At 29.8% G+C, this 27,823-nt stretch overlaps 1 protein-coding gene across 4 annotated transcripts in view; it reads left to right on the top strand.

Moving 5' to 3' along the window:
* Pgant9 (polypeptide N-acetylgalactosaminyltransferase 9) overlaps positions 1-27,823 on the top strand; it is a 220,130-nt gene that overhangs the window by 167,420 nt on the left and 24,887 nt on the right. For all 4 annotated transcript variants that reach the window (XM_074252637.1, XM_074252634.1, XM_074252633.1 and 1 more), the window contains 2 exons: positions 536-1,488; positions 2,896-3,085. In XM_074252637.1, coding sequence (XP_074108738.1) covers positions 1,245-1,488; positions 2,896-3,085 — 434 coding nt within the window. In that variant the 5' untranslated portion in view covers positions 536-1,244. The remainder of the gene's footprint in view (positions 1-535; positions 1,489-2,895; positions 3,086-27,823) is intronic.

The following is a 27,823-nucleotide window of genomic DNA, read 5'->3' on the forward strand; positions in this document are numbered from 1 at the left end:
AGATGAGCAATCGTAAAATTTTCCCATGGACTTTTTCTACATCTCTTACAGAAGATTCCTACCAAAATTGGAGTCGATAGGAGCTATAGTTTAAAAACGGGAATTTTTCATTATTAACGCCCCCGCAATCCTCTTTGGGGTAGAATATCGTAAAATTCTTTTATAGATTATTTCTACATCTCTTACAAAAGATTCCTACCAAAATTGGAGTCGATAGGAGCTATAGTTTGAAAACGGGAATTTTTCATTGTTAACGCCCCCGCAAATCCCTTTGTGGCTGGAATTTTGTAAAATCCGTTCTTAGCTGACCTCTACTCGGTGAAAGGAATATTCCTGCCAAATGTCAAGTCTATAGGTCTCATAGTTCCAGAGATATCGTGATGAGTGACTATATCTATAGAAAGTTTCCTATACATTCATAGATTTTGAAAATGATTTATACAACCATTACTAAAGTGGTAAAAATAAAAAGTTTGATTTAAAAAAAATAATTAATAAATTTTGTTTTTAATTGGTTAAATGTTTTTTGTTACAGATCATGCTCAAGAGAAGTTAACTAAAAACGAACACGTAGAATAGTAAATTATCACCTTTTACTCGATAAATAAAAACTTTTCCATATCAATTTCGACATATCGCATTAACCAGCACTTCTTTAGAAATAAATTTATTTCGCGCTCTTTTATTACTCTCCGGGACATAAATCTGTCGTATTATAAGTAAAAGGTGCCATAAAGTTTTGTCGAATTGAAAAGTTAAAAAAAAATAAATAAAGAGGGTGAATCAATTTTTTGGTGATACTTCGACATATCTTTTGTAAAGTAAAATGCGTGATTGCAATAAAAAATTTATCATATTAATTTAAGTAGATATTAAATTATATAAAAATAAGCAACCGGCAGCAGACAATTTCACAGAAGTGGTGAAAAAAAAAAAATAAATAAAAATTGGGAGTTGTCACGATAAAGAAAAGGTTAAGACGTTTTGAGTGACGGAAAAGAATAAAATAACTGGGACAAAATGTTGCTGAGGTAACGCCGAGCGTCCGGCTTTACTTGGGAATTAGTAGAAAAATTGCCGACGCCGGCGAAATTATACAGGTAAAAATAAAAATATCAACATTGAGAAAGAAGAAGGGAAAGAGAAGACGTAATTTTGCTCGATATAAAAAGGAGGAAAATTTCTTTAAAAGTGATAAAAGAAATAAGAAATTAAGAAATAACGCAATAATAATAATAATAATAATGGCGGCATTTCCACGGCGACGGTCATTATGGCTTAAAGCGGCGGTACTGGGTACTACTGTTTGGCTGACTATTTGTTTTCTACTTTACACCGAAGACAGAACGGCGCCGGATGTCCAAGGCTTAGCGCCATCGGGAGTTGCTGCACCGCAAATCGCAAATGATTTAGTTCCTGTTGTTAAACAAGAGACCGCTCCACCCGTTAACAGAGTTGAGATTAATCAACCATCTGGTCCTGAGCAAGGTAATTTATCTTATTTTATAATTAATTAATTGAAAATAATAACAATAAATTGTGGATCGCACAAGTTTATAAAACATAAAATTTTTTTTGAAATTAATACCCACATGTTTGGATTGATTTACAAATATCAAGACGCGAGAAACCGAGGAATTAAGAAAAAGTTCAAAATAATGATTCTTGTAGAATTTTATATACATTAAATTATTGTAGTATTAAAAAAATTAGGAAAACGGTTGACTCTGACGGCCATCCCTGCAACTTCCCGCTACTTTTGTAATTAAGCGCTCGAAATTGCACTGATTATGTTTTTGAGATCTTCGATCTCAAAAATCTAATTTTCGTGTAGTTTTGAGCTCTCCGAGTTTTAAATTAATAAGTTTTTGATAATACTTATTTATTTTTCATGGACCATTAAAAAAAAATTGTCACAAGAATTTAAGAATTTTCAAAGTTTTATATATTTTTTGGTGATGGTTAATTTTTTAAGAAATTTTTTGGAGGAGTTTTAAATAATTTGCTGGATCTATAAATTTGCTCCACCACATTTTTCATTAAATTATTCGGATTTGATCCTGCCATTGTACTAATTATTTTCAACTTTATTTAAGAACTACCCAAACTATTAATATCTCTATTGGAAAGAACAAAAAATTAATAAGCCAAAGTTTTTTTTAATCATAATCCATAACTCTCGACAGTCGCATGTGAATTACAGGTTGCTAGTAAATAATTATATTAATTTTGGAGATTATAAAATATGTCAACAAACAAGACTACGCGCAGAATCTGAGGGTTCAACGAGGCATTTACCCCTCACAGCAATCCCGTATGGCTCTCTCAGCGCACCGGTTTAGCTATTTTAGCCAACTACTGTATTCCTGCTAGAGCGATCTACTAGATGGCTCTAGTAACTCTCTAACAGTTGGTTGAGTGGGGATAGCTACTATAGCATTACAATATTGCTCTGAGAGCTATATTTTTTTTTTCCGTGCACTATTATTTTTAAAATTTATTGAAAAAGTACCCAAATTATATAAAGTGTGATTAGAAATATCAAAAAATCTTTAAGCCAAAGTTTTCTTATTCACAATCCGTAAATCACGGTAGTCACATCGTTACTGCAGGTTGCTCGTAATTATTATGATTATTTAAAAAAATTATTTTATTAATACTCCGACTGAAATAAAAAATAACTCAGAAACCCAGATTTAGAAGAAAATTAAAATAATAATTAAACCTATCCATCAACCGATAAAGTCTTTTACACCCTCTAATAAATTCATAAAACCATAAATAAAATAAGTACTAAAAATCTTCGTAACTATCATACTTTTATCGGGAAAAAAGAATCACCCACCTATATGTATGATTAATTACACAAATAATGAATATTAATATTTGTTAAAGGCGCGGGAGTGCTGGCTGCCCCCAAAGAGCAAGATCCAGGTGAAATGGGTCGCCCAGTTGTTCTTCCAACGAACCTCACTGCCGAGGTAAAGAAACTCGTGGATGATGGATGGATGAATAATGCATTTAATCAGTACGTGAGCGACCTGATATCAGTCCATCGATCTCTACCGGATCCACGAGACGAATGGTAAGACATTAATAATTTTACTGTGATTTGTTTTCATAATAATTCCAACACACTATAATAACAAATCATAGAACTGAATAATAATTCAGAGTCATTAGAGCTGAATTATCTACAGCCGGTACGTCTTGGTCATAATAATAGTAATCATAATGATGATAATAATAATAGATATAGGAGGGGCTGTAAATTAATGGATACAACTTTATGGAGTAATTTGAACCTTAAAGGCGCGAGTTAGTTAATTAACTCATTGGTATATTAATTACGCAGGTATACGGTGCACGTTACTATTTACGCGATATTAACCGGGATATTATCGAGACAACCGGTGAACTTTGCAACGTCTGCTGGCAGTTGCTTGTGCAGGTTATTAACTCTTGGTTACGGCAGACGGTGCTATACTGGAAACTATTTAAATTACACCCTCTATTTTCATTTACGCTCTGTCTATTGATAGTTCGACAATTAATTGTTGTGCTAAAATTCATTGTCAACCAATTTTAAGTTTAGCTTCTGTGGTTCAAGCGTAAAAAGTTATTTTAATTGAGAGAAAAAAATTAATTAAAAGTTATAAAATTCATTAATTTTGCATCATAAATTATACTTAATGACACTTGATTAAAAAAAAAAAAAAATTCACCGTTTTTATGTGATAAAAGCTTCTTAGATTTCGTTAAATATACTTTTGGGCGCCAAATTTTGGTAATGAGGACCAAAGCTGATTTCACATCCAATTTTTAGTAATGTATTGTATTGGTAGAAAAAACTTTGGTCCTTATATACTCTGGTAAGATTTTTCAACAAGCGGGAGAGTGTAGCCACCTAGCGGCGAACCCAGAAACTAACTTATAATGAAAAGGACGAACTAATTCTACTTTATAGAGATATCATTCATTGATTTCTAGTGTTTTTATACCAAATTATTATCTTAATACTTTCAAATATTTAAAAAAAATCAGGAAATATTGAACTCTCCGAAAATTTAGAATATTTTTATCAATTTTTAGAGAATTGATAACTAAAAATTCTCTAATTTATTCCTTAATGGTTAAAATAAATAGACATGAAATTCTTGAAGTTAGTCATCCGTCGAAACTCACAAAAGTCGGTCCATGGTTAATCACTGACTAATTACATGATTAATCACTGGTTAAAATTAAGGCGGATGCGTAGTACGCTATTCAAATTTCTAGTTATTTTGAAGAACCATAATCAAATAAAATTTGAAAATTTTTGTGGAATATCATATTTTTATGAGTTTTCAGTTTTTCAGTTTTTCAATTCACCAAAAATTCTAATAGTTGTAATTGTCCTTTTAAAAACCGCATTGCTTACTTTTCAATATTTCTATTAAATATCATATTTTTATTGCCATGGCAATACTTTTTAAGCTAAGATATATTGAATATATATTTAAATAGCCTAATATCAAACTAATTAAATTTAAGATCAATTTTAACTATTTTTAATATCAATATTTATGAAAAATAGTTCTTCCATAAATACTTAGCCGATAGAAAAAAGTTTGGTCTTTATATAGACTCTGCTAAGATTTCTTCCCAAGTGAGAGGACGTAGCCATCTAGTAGCGAATCCAAAAACTAGCTTTGAATAAAAAATATTAATAAATTTTGCATTATTTAGATCACATTCCACTGATCTGTATTAATTTGAATGACAAAAAAATGATGAATTTTGTCCCGTTTTTTTTTAGTTTTGATTATTGATTAACTACAAAAATTCATGTAATTTTATTTCATGGATAAAAATTCATAATGACTAATAGATTGCAAGATCTGTATAGTTTTATAAATAGTTTTATAAATAGTTTTCCAGCAGGAAAAAATAAATATTTCGATGAGTTAAAAATAAATTGTGTCAGCATAACTGGTAAATATTTCAAAGCAAAATGATACCAGGAGCAAATTTATCAAAAATAGAACAAAAACAGTTCTGAATTTCCTGACTAAAGTGACTGCGAAAGTCAATTGTTCTGTTTCAATTTTTTTGTTTTTCCTTCTTCTTTTTTTAAGTAACATAAAAAGCTCGTACGTGTTATAAAATTTTCACGACACTCTTCATTCTGTCTTTATTTTTCCTCATTCTCCGGGCATATTTCTCTACACCGTACACCCTCAACTCCATACTCCATACACTGGATTCTGTAGTCTGTAGTTTTAGACATTAAGTATATATACATTTAACTCGAGCAAGTATAACTCTTTGTGAGCGAGTTAATAAAATATTAACGAACGATCAAGTAGCTGAAAAAAATTAATAATAACAATGTGAGGGTGAATTTAACTTGGAAATGTATACAATTTTGAACGATTTCGTTCTCCTCTCCGCTACTCTCGAGAGGTGCTTAACATATACAAGGATGAAAACTTATGTTAATGCTCTCGTAATAACTTGCTATTTCTTGTGTCTTATCCTCAGCAATACGCGACTGACAATCCACCCTACCACATATTTCAATTTCACATAACATGGAAACAAAATTAAACATCCAAAGTTCACTTCCTTCAAGTTATTCATTGATTCAAATTTCAATTGTTTTAGTTATAAATTATGCTGTCGAAAAATAAGTATTGATAGACTAAAAAAAATTTAATTAAGAAAGGTTGACACTTTTTTCTCTCTTGCTCTCTATTCGACAAACGGAAGTATCTCTATCATACTTGTACAATAAATGGAATCTTAAAAACCATTTTATACATAAATAAATGAAAATTTTCCAAAAAAGCGCTTCGCTCTTCGATAGATAATTTAATTATCTATTTCATTGGCTTGAGTTAAGACAAAAACTCTTGAATCAACTGAATTTCACTTAGATCAAGAATAATTGACTTTGAAGATAGTACCCTCGGTTAGTTTACCGTTCAGAATTTAATGAAATTCGACATATTAGTAAATTATAGTAAGCTCACTCGATTCTTGATATAGTTAAGAGAACCAGTGAATAAATATTGACCTTTCAACGTTTTAGGGTTAAACTTTAAGCCTAATGAGGAAGAACAGTTTTTTTTTTTTTTATAAAACAAATAGTGACATTCAAATTTCAATAATATTTAGGTAATAAAAATAAATGACATGTTGAATACTTTGCGTAATTAAAAAGACAGATCTAACGGATGTGATAGTAATAATCATAATCAATAAAAAACTTTCAAAGATTTCTGTGTAAAAAAAATCGTCTTGAAAATTTCGTTTGTTTAAGATCTTAAACGTGACACAAACCCAGACTATTTTAAGATTCTTTAAAGAAGCCAAAAAAAAAAATTTCGAGAGCAGATTTTTGAAATTTGGTTCTCGAAATTGTTCTGAGAATTAATTTTTAGACGATTTTGCGAATTTGAAATTATTGAAAAATTATCATCCGACAATTTTTAGACTTTTTTAAGACATTCCGTTTTAATGTTCCGGGGTTCTGTTGCTGTGAGCACATCTTAAAATAGTTCGATAGATTTCGAGAAATCTAAAAAAGAACCGTGAAAAAATGTAAGAAAAATTTTTTTTTCAAGTGGCTTTTTGGGAATAATTTTTAAACAGCTTGATTGATCATCTCCAAAAACTAATCAGCTCTTAACCTTAAAAAACCACGTCGATTGTCGGTAATCCGGTCAAAATTGGTTAATTCGTTCGAGAGATATCGTGAACGAAAGAAAACCGAAAAAAGTGTTTTTTCAGAAGTACCCCAAAATTTTTATTTTGATCAATCTAAACTCAAAAATTTTTTATGAGGCTTGAAAAACTACGTTGGATGGCGCCAACCGCTTAAAAATCGGTTTGTTCATTCAAAAGTTATTGCAGTTTGAACATTCAAAACATAGCGTTTAATCAATCTTCTATCAGACTTTTGAGCTCGAAAAGCTCAAAAGCATAGAAAAGCTGTCTCTTTGAGCTCGGAGAGCTCAAAATAACACATAAATTATATTTTTGAGCTCGAAGAGCTCAAAAACGTCATAACAGTGCAATTTTAAGCTCTTAGATATGGAATTAGCGGAAAGTTGCCGGGATGGCCTTTAGGATCAATCGTTTTCCAGATTTTTTAAGACTATTTCTATTAAGAATTTTCATCTCAATTAAGTGCAGCTAATTAATTACAACCGAATAAAGATTAAAAACTTTACAGATTTATATATTAGTCTTGAATATAAATTAAAATATTTTGATCCCAACAGTAATTACTCTCACGTATTATTATTGTAAACCATAGTGAATTTACCCAGGTCTAATGGTCGTACGCTCCCTCTACTTTCTCAATCGATTTAATGCCAACGCAGAATTTATCAGCAATCGCCGCTATAACTTACCGGAAAAGTAAGGATATAGCGTGACCTAAGAGGTGACACTCGACGCATATACACTCAAATGCACTCCCGTAGAGCGTCGGAGCATATCACCAAAAAAAAAAAAAAAAAAAAAAAAAAATAACGAATAACAAATAAAAAACGTCACTTTATTTCCCATTTTATTTATTGTATTTGCTGAAAAAATATCGCCAATGTGTCAACGACTCGACTTTCTCCGTACGTATAGTGAATCCTCATTGCCGAGAAATGAAACTTTGACAGACTTGGGATGTGTGGAAAGTTCACATCCGTATAATATTTGCTATCATATTGATCTAGCGTTTTTACTTTAAATAATAGAATGTTATGTCACGGCTGGAGGCAGTAGTTGGTATTTTATGAGACTTTTTATTTGATTTGTTGTGAAATTAGAATTTTTAAAGTTTACACAAAAGAAAAAGGTTAGTCAACAAAATTTTGGCCTAAAAAAAACTTTTTCTTAATTTAAGAAATTTTTTCAATTAATAGAATTAGAAAAGTTAAACTAAGGGAACAAATTTCGATTGGAAAAGATTTTATTCTTAAATTAAGATGAAAAAAATTTCATTAAAATTAAAGGACTGGCAAATTTAATAAATAATTATTTGAGCTGAAGATGCGCTGAAATATTTTTTTAATAAAAATGGTTAGTATCAAGAAATTAATTTCTTTGAATCAAGAGTTTCATCACTCTTAAAAATTTTCTGTACTCGCTGAGAAAAAATTTCTTCTAACAATGAGGAATGCTGTAATTAGAAATTATTTTCTTCAAAAATTTTATTGAAGTAATATTTCTTTATCGACGTATAGGATAAATTTTATAGCAATGTAAAAAAAATCGTCACGGTTACGCGCGATGTTGTTTTTTTTTTTTATCAAAATTCAGTATAGCAACGTAAATAATAAATTTAGTAAACATTATTAATTCTAAAAACAATTCAAATAATAAATTTAATAATAATTAAAAAATTAAATAAAACACAATTAGAAAATAAAAATATGGATACGTCCATATTTTTTAATTATTCGTTTCTAATGATTTATTTATTCATTTTGAATTCTATAAAATCATTGCATGTCTATAAGATTAGCTGTCATCATATAATTGTATCACTTTGAATAGATAATTCCAATTATTTACTCATAACTTGTGCAATTGAGTAAGTTATTAAATATCTGCTTTGAATTATTTTTACTAAGTTATAACATGAAATATGAATATTAAAGTTCGTAATATAATTTTTGTAAACTGATTAACTAATTTTTAGATCAAATAATGGCAGAGTCTAAATAATGACAATAATGGTAATAATGATACGATCATAATTGATGAAATACAATAATTATAATAAGAGCAATGATAAAATGGATTACTCATATTATTTGTACACAGAAAAAAAAATTAACTTGAATCAAGTAAATAATTTTGAAGAACTTCATTTTCTTAATTTAAATAGAAAAATTCTTAAACTAAAAAATTTTTCTTGGTTTAAGTAAATTTTACTTGATTCAAGACAACGAAACTCTTCCAAATTTTTTTCTTGGTTCAAGAATTTTTCTCTTGAATCAAGTTAATTTTCATTTCTGTGTATGCATATCTATAATACTAGAATAGCTTTAATTTCATACAGAAAAAATTTTTTTCTTAAGCCTTATCTACCCAATTTCTGTGAAGTTGTAAATAGTAGGAAAATGATATGTCATAAAGAAGTTTCACTTCCTACCTGTGTACTCTGGTACACACACATATTTTTTTTCTCAGCTGCAGAAATAAAACTTTTTCTCACATTAACTTTCTTGTTGAAAAATAGTTTTCTATATTTAATAATAATAATAAAAAAAAAAAAAAAAAAAAATCAATTTTGAATGATAACTCTTGAGTTGTCTACCTAAAATTATTTTTTCCAAATTTAGAAAAAGTTTTTTCAACAAGAAAGTGACTGTAAGAAAAATTTTAATTTTTTCAGCTAACAGATAAAATTTTTGAAAATTTATTACAAATTAATTGATTACTACTATACCAATTCTTTTCAAAAGAATTTTTGTCTTTCAGTATATATTAGGAATACAAAATTGTTTTACGAGATTGAATAAAAATTTTCCGATAAATTACCGACGGAAAATTTGACCCTAGAGTATAAAATCCAAGAAAGAAAATTTAAAATCTTGAAAAAGGGTTGAATGTTGAAAAAATAAATAAATGTAACAGAACGTGTACATATTTACTTAGCACAGCGGAGATAGAAAGCTAAGACCTGTTGTGTTGATTTATTCCCTTAGCGAAGAGCTCTCGAGAAACTAGACGTCAGATCCTTCGTGCTAACTTTCGGACATTTCTGTTGACTCATCTGTGTATAACACTGGATCGGGAAGCGAAAGCTTCGTAAATATGCCGACACATATCTCTGTTGGATAATAGAACAGGTCGTCACTACAAACAATATTAACTATCAAATATATCAAACAATGCATTTCGTACTTTGTACTTAATTTAATGAATTTATTATTTATTGTTTATTTGTTCGATTTAACCAGCAATAGAGCTTTCACTAACAATGGATAGTGAATTCAGTCATAGAATTTCTCTTCCTACAATTTATCTCCAAATACTTGTACTTGTACTCTGACAACTCCTGTTTTACAATGATTTTCAAACCGAAACTAAACTTGTGGTCTGAAATTCAACATTTTCAACCGACAACTCATTCCGTTTCGATAAACTAAATGTTGCGGTTTACGGATTCATTATTTATTCTCTGTTATATTTGTAGATTTTAATACGAAATAATTTATCATCTTTTGATGAAATTGTTTTGAAATTTGAAATAATTTATAATTTATTATAATCAAAAAAAATATTTTATATCAAAGGAATTTTTTTGAATTTTTCTTCGAAAATATCAGTTAGAGTTCAAATTCTGACTAAAAAGCGAGAGATACAAGAAAATGGATCAGAACCTGTTTTATAAAAAATGCAATTTCCTACAAATAAGGTAGACTGTAATTTTTTTGTATCTTCGAAATTCAGCCCAAAATTTTGATTTCAAACTTTCTAAATAAATGATTTCATCGAAGATTGAAACCAAATTTTGAAATTGAAATTCAGACTGAATCATAAGAGATAAGTGGAAATTAATCAGGACTTTTTTTATAGGAAATAAATTTTTCTGTACACAAAAAATTACACTGTACAAAAAATTAAGAACTAACGTTCCACTACACGGAAAGAACAAAATGACACTGAATATCCTCCCATATTATACTCAATGATATCTGTGGTGAAAAAAAAATCTTAGATAATAGCAAATGTAATCCAGATTATGCTAAATGATTTTTGGATTATACTCAATGTAATCTCCGATTTTACCCTGTAAATTTTCTGGTTATTAAGATATATAATATATATATATATATATATATATATATATATATATATATATATATATATTAAGATATATAAGATACATATCTTATATATATGGAAGACAATTGAAATCAAATTTTGACTAAATAATTAGAGATCCCAATATAAAATAGAGATGGATACATGAGGCATCAACTTATTCGTAATGTGATTGGTCGAATATATCATAAGCATGAAAATATATGCAAACTCTATATTCAGGGGCGCGCTTGCGCGCGTAAATTCAAATTCTAGTAGATAAAAATTGATAAAGGCCTTTTTTTGTGGAGGGTATAATTGCTTACAAAATAGGTTTTTTATAATTTTTTCGTATATTCAGTTTTTAGTCCAAAATCTTGAGATTTAATTTTTTTTTATATAGATTTAAAAAGATAATCAAATCGATAATTGTCGAATTTTCTTTCATAAAAATCAGAATTAATTCTTTCAACTAAATTTTAATTACCGTAACTATGATAAGGATACAGTAATTATTTAACACACTCATGAACGGCGCGGAAGCAAGTGCAAGTAGTTACGGCAGAAGTGCCGGCAGACGGTGATGTTTTTGAGTAGTAGCAAACCCATTAACTAGAATTGAGATGTATAACCAAGATCCGAGTATAGTAAGGGGGTTGAATGCTGGATGTTGATGTGCTAGTTTGGCTGCCTGAAATCTGAATCTGACTCTCTCTGCCCAGTTTCCAGTTTCTCACTATTACCTTACACATCGCAGACTGTACATATAGACAAAACAATCAGACCCTAGGAGTGTGGGTTTGACAAACTCCGCATTGTATACACCGCACAGAATTATACGCTATATACGGTTTATACTATACCGGAGTAGTCTATAGTTTTAGACTAGTGTATTAGTGCACTAGTATAGAGAATTATTAACGGTTTGTATAAAGGGTTTATGATCGGAGTTGCTAACAACCGTGAAACAGATTTATTTGACAAACATATTATGTAACTTCTCCGTACCGGTTATTGTTTATTAGTATTTACAAGTTTGTTTTGTAGAAATACTTCGGATTAATTAGAAGCATTCTGGTAATTAATTATTTTGTTAGCTTTAGCTTTATAGAAAGTTAATTAACTCTGTCAATGGATCCGTATTATTATTAATAATAATTATAACATTAATGGAAGCAATTATAATCTATTTTGAATTACATAAGCTTACAAAATACAAAATTTTCTTTTATATGAACACCCACATGTCTACATGGAAAAAAATTTCTGAGAAAATTTACGATACAACTATTGTAAAGCTGGACTATACTTTCATTATTATTAATTGTCATATATTTTAGAAGAAAATATACTATTTATCCATGAAATTTTACAACTTACTATTGTAATTTCATAAAATAATTATTGTATTAAATTCGATGAGAAAAAATACGATATTACTATTGTAAAAAACAAGAGATTAAAATTTTCAATGCTGCCTCTATATCTTTCCAATAGAAATTTCTGCCCTGTTTTGCGGGAACAAAGTGCGACTTTTACTTTATAGAATAATATATACAAACAAATTCGGAACTTGACATTTGCACTAACATTTCCACAAAAACAAGAGCATAAAGTTAAAAGTTTTGGTTACAAATATGATAAAAAATAGTCCAAGCTATTTGAATTTTTTCTCGCATATTCTATACACTCACATTAAGAAGTTCCTCTCCTTAATCCTTTCTCAAACCTTTCCCACCAAAATATCCTGTTACGTAAATGTTGGAACGCTTCACGTAATAATTATCCGTAACTCCTATTCTTTCCCGCTTCACAGCATTATTTTCGAATTTGTAAAAATGTGGAACGCTTCACGATTTTGCGTGTCCTCCAGCGAACGAAGTAGGATATCTCAATTCGCGTATTTATCACCCTCGCCTTCGGCTCGGGAGACAAATTTACACGCGGGTTGGAATATCCCTTTCCTTTCTCTATGCGTAAAATACTAATTGAAGAACATAGGCTTCTTGATTTGAGTAGAAAAGTTATTAAACTAAGGAATTTTTCTTGGTTTAGATTAATTTTGCTTTATTAAAGAATTTTTTCGTCAGGGCTTTCATCACTTAAATTGAGCAACAATACTTTCTAAGATGTTGATAAAAATTAGAGCAATGATTTAAATTATTAAATATAAAATTATAAAAAATGTTTACCATTTACTCAAATCGTTTTTTGGGAATTCTGCTGCACTTCTTTAGCATATGACGGATGATGAAGTATAGATGACAGGGAACGTTGTATCGGGACTCTGTAAATTTGTAGCGACATTTCTATGCTAGACGCTTCTACTAGAGAAGTCTTTAGCGGAAGCGGTTATTTTAAATAGAATTTCTATCACTTAGGCTTTATTACCCGACAGACTTTATTACCCGCGGGTACCTTAATTAAGTTTTCTAATTTCAAAATTTCTTAAACTCTATGTTTTCATTATCATTAAAAATATCGAAAAATCATTAAGTACGAGTTTTTTTTGTTCATAATTTGCAATTCATAACAGTCACACAGTTTATATTATTATCACTATCATCATTATATGGATACGTGATATCTAATATCAATCCTCGGGAGGAATAGTGAGTAGCTCGAAATACTATGACGTCGCAAAGAAAGAGCGACAGTAGAATAAATAAAATATGATATAATATTGTACAAACGCCAGTCACGTTTTTGAATATGGATTTTATTATTCTAACTAATCGAGAGAAAACTTGATAAGCAGCTATTCTGACAATTTAAATTCAAATATTCCAATGTTTAACTATTGTTGTTTCGAATTATACTGAAGTTACAAGAAATAAACTCTTTGATCGGTCCTAGTTCTGGATTATTAAATCTCGGTAATCATAAATTTGATAAACGGCAAGTTTGTGCTTCAAAGTTCACTTGGAGCTTTTAGTAGAAATATTTAATGAGAATTGGAAGATTAATTTACGGTTAATCATTAACTACGATTTTAAAATCGAGGCTATCTTCTGGTTTAAACTTAACTTTTGTTCATTTTTGCATGAATAATGATCAGATGAGCTGTAAGTTACATTTTTAAATTATTTTTACTCCTTCAATCATACTTTTAAAGTTAGCGGCATGATTATTAAAAAAATTTACTTTTAAAAAATCTACTTCCCACACTGATAGAAGGATTTAGTACTATTTGATCAAATTTAGTAATAGTTACGAAATAGTTTATTAAAGCCTATTTATTTCCACTAAATAAATATATAGTAGTATTCAACAAATGATTTATTGCTACTCAATATATCGTTTATTGATATTAAAGAAGTTAATTTTTTAACAAAAATTAGCGTAAAGCCTTACGTTTTTACTCAAAATAAATCAAAACAATTAAAATAAATAATTTTAAGTAAAAAAATAAGGTATCATAAAGAAAAGAATTTCATTAAATTATAATTTCTATTTGAGACATTTATAAAATTTAAAATTAAACAAGTTTTTAACAAATCAATAATGGACAAATTAAAAAATTTTAACTCAACTCCACATGGTAAGAACAAGATTACACTGGGTATCATCCTAGATTATAGTAAATGAAAAAAAATTTCAGATAGTATCTAGTATAATCCAGATTATAATGAGTATAATCTGGATTATAATGAGTATAATCTGGATTATAATGAGTAAAATCCAGATATCACACAGTATAATCTGCATTTTCTTAGCTACTATCTGAAAATTTTTTTTCACCACAGATATCATTGAGTATAATCTGGGAATGATATCCAGTGTCATCTTGTTCTTTTCGTGCACTATATCAATATAATTTATTTAGAATGAAAAATTCATTTAATAAACGTTAAAAAAATATTATTGATGCGTAAAAAATTTTTTTTTTTTCTAAATAAATGACTAAAAATTTTGTTACTAAATCAGTTTAATACTCCGTATTAAATCCTTCTATCAGTGCATTCAGATGACCAATTTTTTTTTTTTTAATTCTTCATGTTTTTCTAAAAAAAAAAATTTCTCTCCGGTATTATTTCAAGTTTTTGTCATAAAAATCCAAGAAATTTTCTCGAAGTTGTCTATTGAATCCATCAGCATAAAAGTACCGAATTGAGTAAGTAAGAGGGTTGCAAGAGCACGTACAAGTAAATGTGCAAGATTTGTCCATTGCGATGAGAAGAAAATTTGTTTTTCTCTGCACGACTATAAAGATATTTACGTTTAAGTCAGCATACCTCAACATGTTCCGGATTTAGATTTACATTTTTCTTATTTTCATTTTTATTTACATCTGCTACGAGCATTCTCCGTATTACGCATTCGGGAGGTAAATTTATGAAAATTTTATAAATATTTTGTAGGAGTGTTTAAAAATAAGGAAAATAAGTAGGGAAAACTTTTATTGAATACTTCCGCGATAGAGACATTACAACTAGGGTTGAAGTTGAAGCAGTAAAGAAAATCAATATGGATTTAATTCTTGTGATGTGTATAGTGGAGGCATGAAAAGGGTATGTATAGTCGTTCAACCTGGCCTTTAATGAGCATATTGTCGACTGAGCTAGACAGTACAAGAGATCTTCACTTGCCACCGCGACATACATGACGTGTTTCTCAAGGTACTCTACAATATGTGCTAGAAACTCGAGACGGTACAGTTCCAGACATAATTTTTTTATTGACTAGCTGTTTTTCGTTTCTCTTTTTGTAGTTCAGAAATTGAAAATACAATAGCCTAAAATGCTCTTTTGAACTAAGATAGGAAAAAATGGGTCTTCTACATACTCTGGTAAGATTTTTCTACAAACGAGAGAGCGTAGCCATCTAGCGTAAAAACCAAGGACTAACTTACCGCGAAATTCGGTCACATACCATAAGATCTAAGGCCATTAAATCCTTGGCGTTATATTCGTGCCATTTTATGCGCGACGTTATATCCGCATACAATTAAATCCGTGACATCATATCCGTGTCATGATGATGCTGATGATGTTGATGTTGGCTTTGACGATGATTTTGATGATGTTTTTAGATAAACACACACAAACTCCGTGATAAAAAAGCACAACACGTTAACAAGCTTATGTCTTGATTTACTGTCGAATAAACACACCCAAAGTCCACGATAAAAGGGCTCAACACGGTAACAAGCTTAGGCGTTGGAGTATTTTTAGATAAATACATACAAAATCATGGTTGAATAAATAAATGAAATAATATTCATAATTAATAATTAATTACAATTTTGATAATAATTTTGATCATGATTTTGATAATAATTTTAATGATGGGTTTGATAATGATTTTGATTTTGATGATGAAGGTGATGATGATGATGATGTTAAGATTTGGGCAAGCAAAAAGTTAGAGGTAGATCCAGGGGTGGAGCTCCGGTGGCAGTTGGGGAGCGAAGCCCCCCAGTTGAAAGATTAACAATGCAGATTGTGTATTACATTAGTTATTGAGGATCTATTATATAGTATATCAATTGTTTATCCTGAGTTAAACTATTAATAATGAATATAGTCATTTGTTGCGGATATAGTGGTCCAAGGATTTCATGGCACAAGGATATAATGTCGCGGATATCATTGTTTGAAGATATAATGTCGCGGATATAATGACTTCGAATGCGGTGACGTAGAATCCGAAATTAGAAATTTTCAATCATTGGGGTGTTTTAAGTTTTTTTTAACCATAATCAGTAAATACGGCCAATCGCCCGCTTTGTAGGGTTTAGATAGAAATTACTGTTTATTAGTAAAACGATTTTTAACTTTATTTTTAGCATTTACCTTCAATTATATTTTTAAGGACTCTTGTAAAATTTTATTATTTTTCCATTCCACGGATAAATGCTGTCAATATTATCAAACAATGAGGTCTATCAAGCTAGCGTGGATTCGTCTATCATGCAATGACTTATTATTCAAGCAACAAAATTTATTTGTGGTGCTAAATTTGTTGCTTTTTTGTTGCTAATTAGTTGCTCCATTTAGAACATTGTTTCTTGTTTAGATTCCGAGAAGTCTAAGATGGATCTTGCCGCTGCTAGTTTGATACGCCCTTCGAAATGCCTTACAAGTTGATCTTTAAAACAAAAAATGATTCTTTGTTTTGTATATTGACATAGGAGATTTAGTTAAGCACTTCCGGCCAAAATTTGAAATTACAGCGGAAATACCCAAACTAAACTCCTATTAAAAAATTCTATGAAAATCAAATAAATCATCTCACCCCAAAATATCTTAGGAAATGCCCAAACACAGCTCCTGCCAAAAGCGGAACTCAAAATTCTAATTTTAAAAGGTTCTTCGTGAGAATTGAATTTTGACATACCCTAATATATACTAATTGAAAATACTGAATTTATAATTTATAAAATTTATTATTTTGTAGCCCAAAAAATGTAGATTAAAGATGAACAATAGAGAATGTATCTTACACGAAAACCTTGATTTGAAATATGCAGCATCTTTTGGTATAAGTTTCAAGTACATATTGCTTCAGTAATTTATTCAATTAGGAATTTAAAAAATGGAAGGTCTCACTATTTATTCGTATAGATTTTTTAATTGTAAATAAAAAAATAAAAATTGTGACATTTCATCATTGCTCTAAATTCAATCTTTTTCAATGCTTTGATCCAAGACACCAATCTCAAGTGGTTTATAATGAACCGCTAAAAAATCAATGGCTCAAAAAGTTTCAAAAGGCGAAACCCCTTTTAAAAACTTCCATGTATTTTTCGCGTTATTTTCGAGTTTTATCGTAGATGAAATGTGTAATTAAGGAAGTCATCTTCAAAATGCAAGTGTAGTATGTAGTCAGACGTGTGTTGTGTTGACAAGAGGGTAAACTTGGCTCCAATATGAGGCTCCTTCATCACGACCTCATCAAAGAAACATCTTTTGTTAGTATCAGCTTTACACATTGCTCTTCTGTCAATTTTTTTTTTTTTTTTTTTATTATTATTTTTGTAAATTAATTTCGCTGAGAGTAAACTTTTTTTTGAGATTTTGTGGAAATTGTCCTAACAATCAAGTGTATTTTTAATCTTAATTATGGACTTATATAATAAAGCAAAGCTTCAGTGGCTTCACAGTGTTATTGATATAAGTAATAATGTAAGTACTGGTATTATAAAACGAAGTTTATAAAAAATTTATTCGGTCACGGCTTAGTAAAAGTTCAGTCGTAAAGTTATGGATAGTTGTTATTATAATTACTATTGGATAAGTAGTATTGATAATTATTTTTGATAAATAGTATAAATAGTACAACATTTTAATGGTATACTTGCTCAAATATAAATTTCTTATAAATAAGTATGAGCTTATTGAATGTCAAGTTTCTTTTAAAATAAATACACACATGTCTGGTTACATTGTTCCAAATATTTGAAAAATTACAGTCATTTTATAAAACAAAGATTGAGTAAAATTACAAATTGATGTTTATTATTGCGAAATTATAGAACAATTTTGGTAATTTTTCAAAACATGTCAGAAAACTTAGTAGGATGTGTTGTAATTTTACGATTTTCATGTAAAAATCCTACTTGTATTGTAATTTTACGGAACTGTTCTTCGAATTTCATTAAAAAACTTTGAGATTTACAAACATTGTTTGTAATTTGGCCTACTAGAAATTTTTGTAAAGACCATAGTCTTTACAATATTTAACCGTGAAAAATCCGCGAAAAACCGCGGAATTGAAAGAAGATTATAAAATGAAGATATTTTTCTTTATATTCAATTGTTGGGATATCAATGATAAGTACTTTTTAATAAATTTTGAATTATGTAAAAAAAAAAAAAAAAGTACCAATATCAATTCTAAAAACTCGAAATTATTATGATTATTTTTTTTATTATTGCTGTAATTTCTATTGTATCAGAGCTGGAATAAAAGTTTCAGGTCGAAAATAAAAATGTGGGCCATTATTTAAAACAATTCACAAGTGAGATAATGTAGCATTGAAAGTAGGATGAAATCACGTGAGCCAAAACAGGGAAGAGAATAGAAAAAGAGTAGAGCCATTGAAAAAAGTTTGATCGTTATAAAACTAGTATACTGTAGAGTATGTGAGATAAAATGAAGTTACTCGGTACTTTGCCAGGTCTGTTGGCATGGAACTCAGTAAAATGCTTCCAAGGGAAGAAATAAAGTTAAAACCTCCGGCAAGTGAGAACAAACTCTAATAAATGTTTCTTTTTATTACTCCATTTTTTGGTTAGTCGCAATAAATATAATACCCCGTTAAATTATTTAACTGGTGGGCTGTTAATTAATGTTTAAGGGATTTTGTTCAGTACTAATACCGGTACCTTCCTTCAAACTTGGGTAGGTTTTCTTACAAATAAAATTATTTATTGGTCTTGAAAAAGACCGATTGGTTAAGACTACGTAGTAGTCTTGAGATGACTTATTAGTCACACGCTCTTAAATAAGAGAAAATGAATATTGAGCTCTGAAAAGAACTGTTTGAATTTTAGCTCTTAAAAGAGCTGATTTAATGATACTCGAACGTAGCTGAGATTGAGATGACTGGATAAAGACGTTCGATTGAAGATAGACAAGCTTTGCACGCTTACTATCCTAAATACTGTACTGTTGATGTAAGCCTTGCTCGCTTACTGTAGACTGTTGGCGTAATTCCTTCTTCTTCTTCTTGTTCTTCTTCCTCGCTTGATGGTTTAAAGTGGACTGTGGTATAGCTCTCCTCGCTACCTCCTTTTAAACAGTTTGTTGATTTGAGAGGGGATTAGAGTCTGTCAATTCACTGGCCCGGCAGCTCCGATGGACTGAGTGGGAGTTTCGAAGGTAGCGGCCCAATAACAATTTAGAATAATTTCCCACTATAATTGGAATAATTTTTCACTAGCTCTCTAGTTAAGGTCCGTGCTTTTGTTAGTACCATGACTAGCTCTCTAGTCATGGTCCGTGCGATTTTTGATGCCAAATGATGATTTTGGCTTTTTTCAACAGATTTAATACTTAATTATTTACGATACTAACTACTTTTATCACAGACAGATATCTTCAAAAATATAATTTTAACTAACCCAATTCAAGCTTAAGTTCAAATGACTTCTGCGAATATTTTCGTATTTTTAATCGTGGAAAGGTTAAAATTTCAATTATTAAAAGCGAAGGAATTTGAATAAATGATGGACGTCATGATATATATTGACTAGCTGAAAGTTTTAAAACACTTGTTTTGCATTAATCCACGTGTAATCTACTAATTTAATAATACGCGGTCAGTCTTCACAAGATGCATTATTTCGAATCCTCAAAATAGTGTCAATCAATAATGTTAATTTCATTAAGCAATGACAGTTTTAATTCTCTGGAGAGTAAAGAGATTGTAATAATTATTCATCGACAATCTCCTTTAAGTGATTTTACATTTAGAATATATTATTATTATTATTTTTAATTAATGTTTAATAATTAATAACTAACATGTAATATTTAATACTTAAAAATTATAATTGGCATGAAACATATTGTCGTAAAAACAGTAAAAAATATACTTGCTTGGAGAATAAATATATATTATCATCACTAATATCTAGTTCGGCTGTAATAAGAACGTTACTATCGATATTAAAAGCCAAAAAATCATTAAAAAGTTTAATTGAAGAGTGCATTGAGAAAGAGTGTGTGATGGAGCGTTCAGGTGGCTTAAATAATAGAACATCTGACGCATAATCAAGATGATTCGAGTTCGATTCCTGGTCTGAGTATCCAACCCTTCATTTTTTCAGTTATTCTCTGATTTTTCTATAAAATTTATATGATGTTTAAGTGAAGCATTAAACGATTATATTTCAAAATCATAAACGAATAAATAGTTTAAGCTAAAATTGGATTGCCTATTAAATATTAAATGTTAATTAAAAACCATCATCCCCAATCATTAATATCGACAATTGATAAAAAAAATTAGCTGAAAAACGTTATTATTATTATTATTATTATTATTATTATTATTATTATTATTTAATTCATTTTAAAAATTAATAGTAATGATTAAAATAATAATAATATGTGGAAAAGAAAAAACAATAAAAACTACTCCATATGGAATAGGTATCGATCACAATGCCGGATGCAAGCGGCGTGTGAGCTTGAATTCGATCTCTCTATATCCATATATAAATGCTTCTATCATTTTATTTAACGTCTCTATTTCGTATCGCATAAAGCTACGCTCAACAAACGAAAACGATCGAAAAACGGATAGAGAGATCGCGCTTTTATTTAGATCACTCGAGTCCGCTCGACAGCCCGCGGACTTCCGAACTGGCAACTATTCATGAAAAAATGATTAATGGTATTTTTACCAATCGATAAATATTTATATTTATATTCAAAATTTTATTTACAGTCAATGCTAAATATTTATCGATGACATAAATAATAAGAGTATTTATTTATTCGTTAATTCATTCCTTGTTTCCTATTTGACAATATGACGAGATTTTTTTCCAAAAAAAGATTTTTATTTACAGATCATAATAATTGGATTTTCGAAATAGGTTCTGTTGGAAAAACGACTGTCAATGTCACGACATCCGATTTAATATAATATGAAATTGCTCATAGGTTTATATATAATAACAATAACAAACGAAAAGTAACAGTAAATCTTATTAGTTTTTTTTTCTTTAGTATTATATTCTATTCACTGCTTCCGATTGATCGGAAATTTCAATTTCCTTTTGTTCATTTTTCCACGTCCACTTATTGATTTCTTTTTTTTTCTTTTTTAACGATTTATTTACCTTTAACATCTTCCAAATTTTTTTAAAAATTTTTAAATTTCGATGACTCAAACTGGAGATGTTAGTTTAAGTTCAAATCAAAGGTAAGAGATACGCGGAAATTGATTAGGATCTTTTTTTAATAAGAAATAAATTTTCTACGATAAAGGTAAATATTTTTTCTGTATCTCCAGAATTTGACCTAAAACTTCGACTCAAACTATTTTATCTTGTGATTTACTCGGAGACGATTGAAATCAAAATTTCAGCTAAATGATAAGAGATAGAGATAAGAGATAAATTGATAAGGTTTTTTCTCTAGAGAATATGATTTCCTACTAACAAGGTGCCTTATGATATTTTTATAGACAAAAAAAAGACACCAATAGGTTATGGCTATTGGTTTCTTCCTCACGCACTATAGCTGTCTCTCTTTATAGACTATCGTTCACTTACTTCTACTTACGTAAAATATCGAAAGTTACTAACTTCAAAAATTTTTTAAAAAAAAATAAATACCGCTTGTTTGTGTTATTTTTGATAAAAAATACTTGATATATCATCAAGTAATAATTCTCAGTTTTTAAAAATAATCCTAGGAAAAGTACGATTGATATTTAATAAAACGTTCGCTTGAACGTCGGTTAGCAGAGGATTTGTATGTAAAATATACAAATTTTAAATGCTAATATTCCAAAATTTAGTGCCGCCAGGACTATTTAAAAAAATTCCTGCGTATAGAGGATACTTATGAGTATTAGTACTCAAAATTTCAAAAAAAATTTAAGGAAACAGTTTTTTCTTGGAACGTCCTTAAACTTTAAAACTACGTGTTCTAATCATACACGATTGAAATTAAATTTAAAATTGAAATTCTAGCTAAATGATACGAGTTAGGAGAAAATCGATTGTAGCTTTTTTGGTAAAAAATTTAATTTAATTTTTGTTCATTTAAGTGTTAAGTCAAAGCTTCAAGATTTTATCACGTTGCATTAATTCTTCTAAAAGTGCCTTTAACTTTTTAATGAAACTCTTGCTGTCTAAAAGTGAAAATTAGTGATAATCCATCGTTATCATTTGTATTAACTCATTAATAAGCATAAGTCCATTCATGCGGCTGATGTGTTATCAGTTTTTGGAAGCAAACAAAAAAACAAGATTTATTAGTAGTTAACTTAAGATAAAAACAATAATTTAATGAAGGTAATTAATAACTTTGGGGTCGTAACTTTGAGTTTAAGATTAATATCAAGGAGCCCAGAGGATGCATGAAACGATGACGTAGTAGTTGTTAAAGTTGTACTTGAAGTTGAAGTGAGTCCTTCCCGGGATGCGAAAAGAAGTTAAGAAAATAGTGGAGGCAGATATGAGAAAACTGTTAAAGTGATGGGTAAAAACTCCTTGAAATTACGAGCTGAGGAGAAAGTTTTAACCCAGGTTGGATAGTGTGTCTCAACGGATTTCCACCCACTATTAGAACCAGCATCAGTTCTTGGAGGTGGAAAAGGGGCTGAGAACGTTAGGAGTACAAATTTTCCGACTACAGATTCTGCTAGTTCTCAGTAATTGTATACAAGCTGGCTCCCGGTTTGGGTATTGCTGAATTAGCTGTTCAGTTACTGCTCTCCAGACCTAACTTTGTGTAATTACAAGCGCTGAGATATTGCATCACAGACTTATTAACTTTGATAGCAGTTTATTGCGACAAAGTATTGAATTGAAGTCGTGATTGCGCAAATTTTGTTCAAAACAATATTGTTGAAGAAACTTGAGTTTTTGTTGAATAATGAGGTCATTAAGACCCGAGAGAGTGAAATATCTGATAATTTTTAGAAAAATTTTTAATATTTTTGAAAATCGACTGTATCTCAAAAAGTATATTATTGACTTGAATAACTTTTTGCTGCAAGGAAAGTCGGTATTTCTCAAATTTTAGAGTCTGATTAAAGAAATTCGAGTACATGTAGAAAGAAGAAAAAATTTATGCACTAAATGTTGAAATTTCTGATAATTTATTAGAAAATTTAAACTAATCTGGAAGAGTGACACTGTATCAAGAAGGTATTAATTTAAATAACTGTTTATTGCATAAGTCGTCACTTTTTAAATTATGCCGGCATTACTCGGAATTTAACAAAGAAACTTGACTTTTTTTTTGAGAAAGCAAACATTTGCCCTCTAAAGATTGGAATTTTTGGTAACTCGTTCAAAAATTTTGGTTCTAGGTCAAAAATTCCCAAGTCGAAATATATCCCAAGCAAAAATATCCCACGCAAAATAATCCCAAAACAAATATATCCCCTCCGCATAAATATTATCTGATAAAATATCTCACAACACAAACTTCCAATCAGCTCAATATCACATTCAGATTATTGAAGTAAAGATTTCTTTACATTATTTGCGCCCTTTTTTCATGGTTATTGTGTGTGTGTGTGTTTATTCGATATTAGACCAACACATAAGCTTGTTACTGTGTTGCGCCCTTCCCTTTCCCCTTTCCCTTCATTTTAGATATTTTTGTCATGGGATATTTCTGCCAAAAGATATTTTTGTTTTGGGATATTTCGTCATGGGATATTTTTTCGATGGGATATATTTACTGGGATTTTATGACCGGACACCAAAAATTTCATACAGGCTGAGAAATTTATGTTAATGATTATTATCATTCATTTTTTATGATAACCTTTCCCGATGATAATTGAAATTATTCACTTTTATGTTATTGGTTGAAATCTTGCATAATAATTATCACCATCTTGTGTTGTAAATATTAATATCAATATTATCAATACAATATTACTGATGGTAATGATGACCGTCATGCCAAAATTTGAAATTTTACCATCATTTGATGAGAATCATTACGATAAATTTCTCAGCGAGTATGATTCTCAAAAACGACACTATATGAAAAAGTTATGAAGTTCAATAAGAGTTAATTACAAGAAAAGTTGTCATTTCAATTTTCAAGGCATTGTCCGAAGTATGAATGAAAAAATTTAAATTTTTTTTGAAGGAATAGAACATTTGAATTTTGAAGATTAAATTTTTTAATAACTCACTAGGCAGATCTATCTGATATTGAAAATTGAGACTATGTTACTTGTTGTTATAAATAAGTTTCTGAATTCCCGTAAAATTTCTGCAGCATTTGTTTTATTTACCACTTTTCTAATTCGTTAACAGCAAAGGACATTACTCTTCAGCTGCTGGCTGTCATTGTACAATATAATGTATCTGGGAGATTTATTTCGCTCGCAATATGACGGAGCTTCAATTACGCCAGTCGGACATCGTACATTCGCTAATGAACATTAATATGCGAAACGTCATGACGGACGAAAGTTTATAGGGGCATTTTAGCGGTTGAAATGGTTGCATATGTATAATTTAAATATAATCGTCAAAAGTAATCAAAAAAAGTGATTACATAAACTTGTGTTGGATTTGAGCATATGGAGTATGATGTAACGAATTTCCGAAAAGTTTATTTGTTGAGAACAAAGGAGTGATAAATAATGACAAGGTAGATAGACGCACAAAGCTTGGAAGCTAATTGAAGTAGTGAAACTGCGCTCAAACATGACGTTTGAATATCGGAATAAAGAGAATGTTCAATAGCGGTATGTACCACACAGGGTTGCTCATGAGCTATATCGTAAATTAAGTGTACAAGCATAATTCTCTCATGTGGTTTTATATCCTTGGAGCTTTTAATCATCGTGAGACCGCAGCAAGGGTATTTACAAAATCGTTCGCGGTTATTTAAACTTACTCAGAAGGAGGGGGGCGTAAGGTTAACTCCTGTGATCGATTAACATGAAAGCTTGAAAAGCAAGTAAAGCACACATGACTACCAAAGAGTATTAGAGCGTATGCACCAGCGAGTACATGCCTGGGAGATCACGGAAAATACTTGTCTCTATCTCGCAGCTCTCTGCCTGCCGTAGACGTCATTTGTGTCCCGGGGGGCTTTTATACGTTAACCGGGATCAAACTCTGATTGTACTGCTATCACTACACGTTTTACGGTTCATTTCGAACTTGTTTTACATTTCTGCTAGTACAAGGACTTGTTTGTTTCTATTTTTTATCCGAAAAGATTACAAAGCTATACTTTGTGTAAACAATTGACAATTTCTGTTATTTCGTCGAGAATTTACATTACAGAATGCTCAATTTGTAGATATTTTGAATGACTAAGTACTTTAACTGTTTTTTTTTTAAGTTAGTTTTTAGTTTTGCCGCTAGATGGCTTATGCTTCTCGCTCGTGAAAAAATCTTACCAGATTATATATAAGAGCCGAACTTTCGTTTATGATTTAAGTGCGGGATTAATGAGTTATCATTGAACAATTCCCCAGATTGAAAGTAATTAAAACTCATTTTACTATCTCATCAATTAAAAAACATTCAAAGTAAAATGATCAAGTTTCTATTCACAATATATTAATTCAATGTTATTGATATTAAATTTTGTTTAAAGTCGATTGACCTTCTTAGGATTTATTTCTTGACTTATTATATATCTTACCATTGTACATAAAAAGACCATAATTTTTTGAATTCCAAGAAAAATAATTTGTCTTAAGGTATCGGCGGGTCGTAAGGCCTAGCTAAGGGAGATTTTGAAAAAAATTGAGCAACAATACTTTCTAAGATGTTGATAAAAATTATAACAATGATTTTAAATTATTGAATATAAAATTATTAAAAATGTTTACCATTTACTCAAATCGTTTTTTAGGAATTCTTCTGCGCTACTTTAGCATATGACAGATGACAAAATATAGACGACAGAGAACGTTGTATTGGGACTCTATAAACTTGTAGCGACATTTCTATGCTAGACGCTTCTACTAGAGAAGTCTTTAGCGGAAGTGGTTATTTTAAATAGCATTTCTATCACTTAGGCCTTATGACCCGCGGATACCTTATATAAAAAATTTTACTGATTAGAATTTATTAAAAATAATTTTTATTAAAAAATGTTAAAATTGATAAGCTTTAACCAAATTTTTTTCATATTAATATTTATATTCATAGAATATTAATTATTAATATTAAATTAGCTTTGTTCTTTAACGAACCCAAACTCGAATTTAATCTAAAACAAAATTTCTCGTATAAAGAAATCAAAATCGAATTCATACGCGAAAATAAGGTAATAAAAGAACAAAGAATAAATAAAATCTATTTCATCTCGGATCGATTTCCGCTTCGACACGCAGGTCGGAATGTTAATCCGCATTCCGCCGAGAAACTAATAAAGTTAACGTAATATATAACGCGTATCGATTCAATTGAAAGCATAATAATAATAATAATCTACAAAAAAAAAATAATATAAGACGGATCAAGCCGTAGGATCTGAGATGAATTACCTCGAGAGTTCAAAGTTTGTTATTTGGACGTCAAATAATCTCTGGTTGCCATTTCACGTCCATTGGGTTCACATAGACAGTGGATGTAGTATGAATTTGGACGAACAGTTGGTATGTCCCTGTGGCATTGTGTAGTGTCTGGTTCGGTAGTCTTCCTTTATATCTATTCGCCAGTTTGTTCCAGATCCATGTACCAGATGCTAGAGCTGTAAGCTGTACCCAGCCAAGGATTCGAAATTTATAAACCAGTAGATTGCTGTCGTTGCAGCGTCAAAGACACTAGATGCTAGATTCTAGACACTGGACCAATAAATGCAGATTGTAAACTTGGATTCGATCCAACATCAAACTTGCAACTAATACTGACCGTCTTTAGTATATTCTCCTCTTCTCTTTCTTACTTTGTTGATAAACTTAATCAAAGAGTTGTTAATTGAACAAGTTTTCAAAAATTTGAACCTTTGTGTCAATTAAGTTCTGGTCGGTAGACGAAATACTTTTTTAATTTTTAACCAACTCCTTCGAAAAATTAAATAATTAAAAAAATTCAAAAGTTGTTGACCTAAGCCTGATTTCAGACAAAAATTTTCATCAGATTTTAAAGTTTTAAGCCCAAAAAAATGATTCTTACTATTTTCAGAGGAACGTCTGTATTATTGTATATAATTTGTCTTTTTGGTACGATATTTTTACAATAAGTCAACCGGTTGAGACGCGCGTCATGCAAATCGAAAGAGTCTACTTAGACTTAGATCTGATTTAATTTTGAAGTCAATCAGTCGATCTATTTCAAAAATACTTAGAAAAATCACTTCAAAATTTTTTTTATTGAATGATCTTTTCGAGAAAAAAATTATT

The sequence above is a fragment of the Cotesia typhae genome, unplaced genomic scaffold, assembly GCF_013202065.1.
Source record: "Cotesia typhae breed Kobodo isofemale line unplaced genomic scaffold, CoteBio_Ctyphae scaffold_121, whole genome shotgun sequence".
Lineage (NCBI taxonomy): Eukaryota > Metazoa > Arthropoda > Insecta > Hymenoptera > Braconidae > Cotesia > Cotesia typhae.